At 47.4% G+C, this 9,482-nt stretch overlaps 2 protein-coding genes across 3 annotated transcripts; one reads left to right on the top strand and one right to left on the bottom strand.

The window, feature by feature from the left end:
* Nucleotides 1-2,436, bottom strand: LOC311502337 (early growth response protein 1-like). The gene is made up of 2 exons (XM_084564521.1): nt 1,741-2,436; nt 1-1,535 (listed from the first exon to the last, which is right to left on the bottom strand). The coding sequence occupies exons 1-2, from the start codon at nt 1,937-1,939 to the stop codon at nt 427-429; spliced, it is 1,308 nt and encodes a 435-aa protein (XP_084420647.1). The 5' UTR covers nt 1,940-2,436; the 3' UTR covers nt 1-426.
* A 3,341-nt stretch (nt 2,437-5,777) lies between these two features.
* On the top strand, nt 5,778-9,438 carry LOC311501973 (dynein regulatory complex subunit 2-like). 2 transcript variants are annotated; one of them, XM_084564048.1, is made up of 8 exons: nt 5,778-6,170; nt 6,256-6,423; nt 6,511-6,680; nt 6,956-7,106; nt 7,480-7,638; nt 7,867-8,085; nt 8,408-8,533; nt 8,617-9,438. In XM_084564048.1, the coding sequence occupies exons 1-8, from the start codon at nt 6,042-6,044 to the stop codon at nt 8,887-8,889; spliced, it is 1,395 nt and encodes a 464-aa protein (XP_084420174.1). In that variant the 5' UTR covers nt 5,778-6,041; the 3' UTR covers nt 8,890-9,438. The 2 variants fall into 2 exon arrangements, with proteins under 2 accessions (XP_084420174.1, XP_084420173.1); XM_084564047.1 differs by having other exon boundaries at nt 8,605-9,438.
* Nucleotides 9,439-9,482: the final 44 nt, after the last annotated feature.

Here is a 9,482-nt window from a genome sequence, read left to right as displayed (position 1 = left end):
AGACACTGAAACTCATCTTTGAAAAATTAAAAAAAAGTTCATCAGAGCTTCCTAGCCTCCTAGCTAACAGTAGCTCTTCCTAGCTTATAGTAGTTCTTCCTAGATTCCTAGCCTCCCAGCTAGTAGCTCCTCCTGTCTGCATTAACATGTTCATCTTGTTGTGTAAAGTCTGAAATAAAAGCAGCGTCAGGATTTGGACATTTTATTCTTTAAAGAGGAAACATGTAAAAAAGCAGTGAGCTGCATGTAAACATACAAACATCCCAGAACCTACTCAGTAGGCAAAACATATGTACATGTAAACATTATGTACAGACCCTCAAACACTCTCACACATGAAAATAAAAAGTCTGCTTCATGTTAAGAGAGCATCAGTCTGAGGTCAGAGGTCAGAGGTCATGGTGGGTCAGGGGGACTTCCTGTCCGTCAACAGAGCTCTGGCTGAGAACTCCCCATTGGAGAGGAGCAGGAGGAGGAGTGGAAGTGTGGGGACGGCGAGGAGGTGTAGACGTGTGACAGCGTGGAGGAGGAGGAGGTGAAGCAGGAGGAGGAGGAAGAGGAAGAGGAGGAGCTGTGAGCGGGCGAGCACGTGGTAATGTTCTTGTCAGCCTTGCGCTCCCGCTGCCTCTGGTGGATCTTGGTGTGCCTCTTACGCTCGTCACTTCGGGCAAACTTGCGACCGCACTCGGTGCAGGCAAACGGTTTCTCCCCGGTGTGCGTGCGGATGTGCGTGGTCAGGTGGTCACTGCGGCTGAAGCTGCGCATGCAAATGCGACACTGAAACGGCTTCTGGCCCGTATGCACCCGCACATGGCGGGTGAGCTCGTCAGAGCGGGAGAAACGGCGGTCGCAGCCGTCGGCTGGACAGGCGTATGGCCGCTCATGCGACGGCGTCTTGCACTGTCGGCCTGCTGGTGACTTCCTGGGCTTGCTGGACCTGGTGAGCTGATAGGCGGAGCCTGGCGGCTGGATCTGTGAGGAAAAGGCCTTGATGGTGGAGAGTGGCGTGAGCGGAGGCTGCTGTGCCTTCTGGTCCTGGTTCTGGTTATGGCCAAGCTCGCCGGAGGCTGGAGGCTGTGCATGTGTCAGGAGGTAGTCAGGAAGCATTGGTACGCCCAAGGAGGACTGCTGGAGGCCCAGTCTGGAGGAGGGGTAGGCAGGAGGGGGGCCCTGCGGCTGGAAGGTTGGCTGGGAGTCGGCCAGGGGGAGGAGCTGGTCAGACCCAGCAGCGGAGGTGTACGTTGGGGTCGCAGAGAAGACGGAGGAGACGTTGGCAGAGCTGAAGTTCAGCTGGGATGAGGAAGAGGATGATGATGATGTGTCCGATGATGAAGAGCTGGAGAAGCTACAGGAAGCAGGGGGCTGAGTCGCCACGCTGACCAACAGGCTGAGCAGAGGCTCTGCCCACAGACCACTGCCGCTGCATGGGGCCGAGGTGGAAGGCTCGAAAGTGAAGCGGCCACTATAGGCCAGAGAGGGGAGGCGGGGGGTGAGAGGGGGGAGGCTCTGCAGGTCTGGGAGGTCTAATAGAGCATCTAAAAGAGAAGAAGAAGAGGTAAATGACACCTGATACAGAAAAACAGGGAGTTATATTCAAACATTTAAGCATTAATTCTTTCATTAATGATTATAAGTTAGTGTCAATGCATTCAATAAATCACATTTAAATTCCGTGTCTCTAAAAACTGCCTATTTACACTTTTACTATATTGAATTATTAATTATTCGTCACATTCTCACCTCCGTACTCCCCGGGCTCTCCGCCCAGCAGCCCGGCTCCTTCCAGCAGGGAGCCTCCGGCCGCGGCGTTCTGCAGCAACATGGTCAGCTCCTCCAGCTTCGAGTATCCGTCCAGCGGGGAGAGCGGCGGCTGCATGCAGGACAGCGGGTCTGAGATCTGCAGGGCGGACAGGAGCAGCTCCGCTTTGGTCGCTGCCATGTCTCTGGAGGAAGAGGAGTCAGAGGCTGCGGTGGTGGATGCCGAGCTCAGCCGCTCCGGGAGCTGATCCTGCGGGGGGACGGGGACGGACTCCGCTCCTGAAGCCCGGGGGGAGCCGGACTGCTGCTGCTTCTGCTGGGGCCGGTGCTGCTCGGAGGAAGCCAAGGCTGGAGGCTGAAGAGCTCCGGGGGGGTTCAGACAGATGTTGGTGGGAGACACGGAGCTGCTGCGTCATCAGAGAAAGTAAACAACTCCAGGTGTTTGTTTCCGGTCGCGCGGGCGGTCAGTGTGTGTTCACGTGCCGACGCTCACAACTTGAACTTGAGTTCTGTCAAGTCCTCAATGAGGATTCCCGGCTTTATAAAGACTCCTACATGACGTACGTTCCCAAATATGGCAGGGAGGAAGCCCATATTTGGTCAGAGAGGTGAGCGCGCAGACACGGCGACCGCTGTCTCCGCGCTTCCTCAGGACGTCCCGGTTCACTCTGGACCTGCACCCTGGTCCGTGCGGCTCATGCGTCCCGTCCCGCCTTGCCGAACCCGGAACGCGGCGGCCACGCAGGCGAGGCGCGCGGCCATAGCCGGAAACCCCCGGAGACACGTCACAGGCCTACGTCACATGGAGATCTTCCAGCTGCGTCATCGCTTCCTTCCTGCCTTATATGGGCGTTTTCCTGTCAGACTGCGCTGCACAAACACAAGAGACAGAGGAGGACGTTGGAGAATGAAATAAAAGGTTTCATGTGTTTCACAGAACTGAAAACACAGACACACACAGAACATTATAAATATGTGATATTATTAATATTATAAACTAATCTGGCACTGCTGCAACCCAGTTGCCATGCAACAACTGTTTAAATTGGTGGTTGGGGCAGAGTGAAGCATCTAAATCTCAAAAGTCATCCATAAATTACTTTAAAAAGCAGAAAGAAAACATTGTCACATTTATGGGGTTAGAGTCAGAAAGTCTGAGGCTGTGGTTGTAAGCGAGTTCCTTCCCCAAGAGAAGGAGTTTGATTTCCAACCCTCAACTGGACTGGTAGAGACGAATGGTGAATACAAGGAGGTTCCTCAGTAGGGTGGCTGAGCTCAGACACACATCATGCTGAGGATTTCTCCAGGTTTCCTTCCTTTGGAGGTTTACAGGTGAAATGAGAGGAGACCCCGAATTCATGGAGGGATTTTATATCTCATCTGGCCTGGGAATGCCTTTGGATCCATCTGGAAGAAGTGGAAAGTGTCACTAGAGACAGGGATGTCTGGAATCCCAGATTAAACTGGAGGCCTTAACCAAGTGTTGTCCTAAAGTTGGCCCCCTGTTGATTCCTAAAGTCTTTTCTCGTCTTATCTCTTCTTCTTTTATTTTTGGCAACTATGACGCTAGCTAACCGACTTTAAAACGGGAGACTTCACTGAAGCCTTATACCGATCAAGACATTCCTAGCCTCGCTTGTCCTACATCAGACCAATCAGAAAGCGTTGAACATGTAATAACCAAGTAAACACAGAAACCCTCTTAGTGATTTTTCATTTTTCCAGCCTCTCAAATATGACAACAGACAGAACATGAAGTTCTGTCTGTCTGTCTGTATCATCTAATTTTAAAAGAATCTAATTTAGATTTTTTCCAGTCCAGTTGGTGGCAGTGATCCACCTTGAGGCTTATTTGCCCATCGCTATTAAAAATAAAAGATGAAGAAGAACTCTAGCACACAAGAGAGGTTCATGGGTCTGCACGTAAAATAATAATAATATTTTTTAATAATATTTCTTCAAATGATATAACAGAAAGATAGAACAACAGGAAGAGGAAGAAGAAAGAAGAGAACTTTCTAATTTTGAACAGAGAAATATTTAAAAGATTATAAAAAATATTCATTGTATGAAAAAGATTTGTTACTCATTTTTAAAAATGTTTTAAAAAACTCACCCTAATATAAATTTTATTGCTAAGATGTAAAAGTTAAAGATTAAAATAAAGCAGGAGTTCCTAATAAAGTGGTCAAAGTATATTCTGCTAGTCCTGTATTTACAGTAAAAGTCTAAGCTAAGTAGTAAAAGGTTAATTAATGAATCAATGCATAAACTATTACAGATTTTCATTTTCTAATTGTGTGATGTTTACCTCACAGATCAGCTGCTTTTAGAAGTTTCTCTGGAGGTTCATTTCCACAGGAATACAAAGGAAGCAGTGGCTCCCTGGAGGAAATCAGACAAGAGAGTCTGTTCAGAACCTGCCCGGGAATCCGCAGGTTTTTAAGTGTTTTAAGTATGGATGTGATTCAGAGGCATCAGTCGGTCAATACAGCGGAACATAGCAGATATAAGCTGGTAATAGTTAATTCGGCTGACCGAGAGTCTTTTTATCTGAAAGAAATCGAAGAAGAGCCTCGAAGCAGCTTTAAGTTTGATTTCACCCGACAAACAGCTGTCACGTGATCTTCGGTCGTCCAACATGGCGGATCGTCTGTGTAGCTGTTGCCATGGAGACTCCACACAAACGCACTGCAGCCGAGGTTTTGAGTCGACAGAGTTCCAGTTGTTCTTCCCGGCAGGTAAAACATAATAAATAAATACAATTCACATCTCTCTTAAAAATATAAAACAGCAGAAACGGTAAAGCGTGTAATTAATTTAAAACTACTTTAAAATTAGCCGGAAGACGCTTTTCCGTTGCTAACAAACAGCTAGCTTAACTCCTTAGCTAACTTTAGAGGATTTAAACAACGGAGGTATCGGTCTGCGGATGTTTCCTAACGTTATTAACAAAGCTGTGAATGCAGCTCTTCTCTACGAATCGTTTATCTTAATTACAAATATGACGGCGTGGACACAGTTTCCGATGAGGCTGAAGCTAAAGCTAACCAACATCCGGGTTAGAACCGACCAAATTCTGATCTCTGACAATCGGATTATTTATTTACTTTTTTTTTTTTATGCGATTTAATGCGATTTCTTTGTCACTTTACATAATGAGACAATCTGCTGCTTTGTCTTTGTTTGTAATATGACCCTAATAATAATAATAATAATAATACATTTTCATTTCCCACATAGCAGTGACGTTTGGCCCAGATTTGGCGTGAAGCTGGCAGAGGTGGCATTCAGTCGGCACTGGCATAAGGCATATGAACCGAACATGGCCCAGATGTGGCCAGATTAGGGCCAGCTCTGGTTGTACAGTTTGGCTGAGTTATGGGCCTTATGTGGCCCACATTTTGGATGCCAGATGTGGCCCACTAAAGGACCGTAATTCATTCGTGCATGTGGGACAAGTGCAAGTGGGTTGTGTGGTCCATCACTGGGCCAGACCAGTTTTGCTATGTGGGAGGTAAAGACACTCAAGGACGCCTCGAGAGCGGGTTCTCTACGGGTACTCCGGTTAATTGGTGATTCTAAATTGGCCGTAGGTGTGAATGTGAGTGTGAATGGTTGTCTGTCTCTCTGTGTTAGCCCTGCGATAGACTGGCTCCCTGTCTCGCCCCATGACAGCTGGGATAGGCTCCAGCAGACCCTGCGACCCTTCACAGGAATAAGCGGTTACAGAAGATGAATGAATGAATGAATGAATGAATGAATGAAAGAGTACAGAGCTGCCACGATGAGGTTATCTGTTACTAGGGATGTCCTGATCATTATCAGTTCCGATCCAGGGATTTATAAAATGATTGGATTGAGCCTGAACCTTGGGAGTTTACGAGATCTTCCATAAATCTCAATTCCTCTTCCTTTTCTGTTTTAATGGTGGTTGTCTAGCGTCAAAGCTTCCAAAAATCAAAGAAGAAGAAGGAGAAGAATCCTGTGACTAAACATGTCTGCTGTTTCCTGTGTAAAATGAAGCAGTCAGTAAATAGTTGAATGTGGATGTTTGGTGAGGTTGTAGTAGGAGTTTGACGGTTTGGATTGTTTTAAACGTTGCCACCCAGAATGAGTAACGACCTGAATACTAGAACTCATCCCTCTAAGCTAACCTATGGCAAAAATATGTTTAGATTCATCAGACTTCATCTGAAATATCACAGCAAACAATATCAGAGTTTTCTGCTGCAGTCGAGAATCAGAACAAACCACCAGCAGTGTGAGGAGGAGGAGAGACGATGCCGAAGAAAGGGAAGAAGGATGGCGTGAAGACGGAGGAGGAGAGGCTGGTGCTCCTGCAGCAGAGAGCTCAGGCTGAGGAGGAGATGGCCAAGAAGAAGGAGGAGACGCTCACGTTGTTTCTGAAGGTGACTCAGGACACTTACTGTAAAATCTGTCTTGGTAAAAGTGGACGGAAACTGAGCGGTGGACGTGTCTCTCTGTGTGGACCAGGACAAGCTGCAGAAGGAGCAGAGGAACACGGCGGTGAACCTGCTGAAGCTGGATGAAGGCTGGAGGACGATTCTCCGTCAGACCCGAGACACCGAGCTGAGGAAAGACCTGACTGTTCTGAGGCAGACTTTTGGGAGGCAGCTGGACGACCTGGACAGCGTCATCAAGGTGAGAGCGCTGAACCAGTCTTCACCCATTAACCGTTAACCTGTTGACTTTCTGTGTCGTCTCTCTCTCTCTCCGTCTGTGCTGCAGAAGATGGTGTGTGACCTGGAGGAGGCGGAGCTTCAGGCGGCTCAGGTGCAACAAGCTCACCTGCAGCACGTGGATAGTCTGAGGGCTCAGCAAGACAAACGGCTGGCCAGTCTGCAGGAGCAGTGGGAGATCTGCCTGCAGGACCTCAGCTCCATGTTCACCGATGAGAGGTCAGTCTGAGGAGACACAGCTTCTCCTGCAAGCATCAGAGTGATGCTCCTTCAAATGTTCAGCAGCTTGCTAGCTTTGGTAGCTAAAGCTAATTGATATCATCCAATCACATGACTGGGAGACACATAAAAGACCGAAAAATAACATCTCATCACATCTAATAACATTTTAGTCTTGTCTCATTAATATTTCATCATAGTTTTTATCATAAGATATTAGTTTTAGCTCGTTAACAAAATGAACAGTGATCCACCAAATCCCTGTGTGTTTCCAGGAAGCAGATGCTGGCTCTGTCTCAGCAGCAACGAGTCAAATTGCACAACCAGAAGTTGTTCACAGAGCAGCAAAACAAAGACGACACACTCACAGTCCAGGCGCTGTACGAAGAAAAACTGGCGCTGCATATGAGCGCGCTTGAGGAAGGGGTAGGAGATGAAAACTATTCCTTCTGATCTTTATGTGTCAGACTATGGACTGTAGAAAAAATGAGAGTTTGGATCCAGGGTCTGAGCAATCATCATGATAAGTAGCTAAAATGAAACTTTTGAGACACTAGAACATACATCAACATAATATAAACTGCCTGAAATGTACCTGTCCTGCACTTTAGTGTTTTAGTTTGACCCAAGTCCCTCCCACTAACATGGAGGGGGCTGGGTTTATGACCTCTACTGTAGTCAGACACCAGGGGGAGCTCCACTTCATTTCCAGTGAAGGTGTAATGGCTTCTACTTTATCTTGCAGTCCTGTGTGTCAGATGTTAGGGTCTGCTGAGGCCTATTCCTCTCTCTGTGACAGATGGCAGATCTGAAGACCATCGAGCAGAATGAGCACAGCACTTACCAGGACCAGGAGGCTCTGCAGCAGAACATCCAACGCTCAGAACAGCTGGAAAAGACTGAGTCCGAAATCCAGAAGAAGATCGACGTTTACCTGAAGAAAAACAAGAAGCTGCAGGTCAGAAAACTCTCAGCCCCACATTCAGCTCCTGTCATCATCTTCTAACCATGTTCTTCAGCTGGCGTTAGCATCTGGGTCTCCTACAATAATAGCAACTAACACAACCATAGGGCCCTCTGATTGGTGATCAGCAGACCAATCAGAAGATCAACAAAGCATGTGGCCCCTGAACTGAAATGAGAAAACCCCACAACCTCTGAGAGATTTCCCTTCCATCTCTTTCAGGACAATACCGTCCAGCTGAGGGACCAGCTGACCTCCAGTACAACCGGACAAAACTCGATGGAGAACGACCTGACTGCCGCCAAAAAACAGGTGAACCGGAGGTGTCATGAGCTTCGGGATCAGCTGACCCGGGCTCGCACAGCAGCGAGAAATCAGCTGATCGAGCTCACTGTCCAGAGCGACGCCACTGCTAAGAAGCTGCAAGCCGTCATCGGCAAGGTGAGCTCCCCCTCTGCCGCAGAGTTAGTTTAGATAGTTAGTTCAGATGACAAAAAAACATGTGTCAGAGTCTAAATCATAAAATGGTCGTCAACGTGAACTCTGCTTCTCCACCCGTCGACCCCAGCTCATAAAAATAAGTACAACAGCATACAAAAAGGGCAGAAAAGTGTAGGGTATAAAAGATAAATATATACACAAGAAAGAGAAGCAAAAAGTAAAATAAACTGGAAAGAGAGAGAGATCCAACAAGAGCTATTGCAAGCAGCTGCCGGCCTCGACCAGTGCTGGAAGTAAGATCATCCTCTGCTTCATGTTTCAGGGTGAGAAAGTCCTGAGAGTGGCTGAGATGTGCTGCAAACTGGAGAGGCAGCATGAAAGAGTCTTATCTTCATCATCATTATCACCACCCCACATAGAGGAACAGAACAGAAACACGGCAGCTAAGGTAGCATTCAGCGTCATCCTCTCATTCATAGCAACAACAGGTGGAGTTTTTTTTTTTTACCTTTGACCCAGACTGATTTGCAGGTGTCTGAGTTCCTGGAGCTGCAGCAGCTGATGCAGCGCCTCAACGCCGCCCTGCAGCAACGGGAAGCTCTAAAGAAGCAACAGGAGAGCGTGAGCCGAGAGAACGAGCAGCTCCAACTCCTGCTGCTTCACCACCAGGACGCCCTGGATGGACACGGCGCCTCTCTGGCCGTGACCCGGGCTCCGACCACCACCACTAGCGTCCCGCCATTCGCCGCCAACCAACGGCACGTCGTTGTCGAAGCCGCCCACGCCATCAAACACTCCCTGTGACCTGTTTTCACGTCTGAAATTCATCTCCAGCTCCTGGTCAATGTTGTTTGCCATGGTGACGGGTTTGTTTATTTCTCTGATAGAATTATTTATTCATTAATTCACCTGTTTAATTCTATGAAACATAAAAATAAAAATACTGAGACGATAATTAAACTCAAACTGTAATTAATACAAACGCAGAGCAGCAATTTCCACGCCGTAGTGTTTTATTGTTACGTCTTTGGTAGAGTGAATGAAAATGTTATTCACCACGAGAAGAAAAAAATAAGAAGAAAAAAAGCTGGAGGATGCGGGCATCGATCCCGCTACCTCTCGCATGCTAAGCGAGCGCTCTACCATTTGAGCTAATCCCCCGGTAACGACACTGTCTTCGTGAGCCGGTTATTTAGAGGCGTAGTCACACCGCTAAGATCTAACCGTTAATAATAAAACTAAACGGAATAGAGGCAAAAATAGAAACCACGGAACAAGTCAGAGGATAATCCTGGAGGTCTAACATCACTTACCAGCATTTCAAACTCAAGATTTACTGCGCAACCTACTTTTAGCCTACCTTTTATACCTTCAGCGAATGACAAATATAAATGATT

The sequence above is a fragment of the Chelon labrosus genome (genome assembly GCF_963514085.1).
Source record: "Chelon labrosus genome assembly, chromosome: 17".
Taxonomy (NCBI): Eukaryota; Metazoa; Chordata; class Actinopteri; order Mugiliformes; family Mugilidae; genus Chelon; species Chelon labrosus.
Note: the sequence above shows the minus strand (reverse complement) of the source record. Positions and strands in the feature narration are given on the sequence as shown.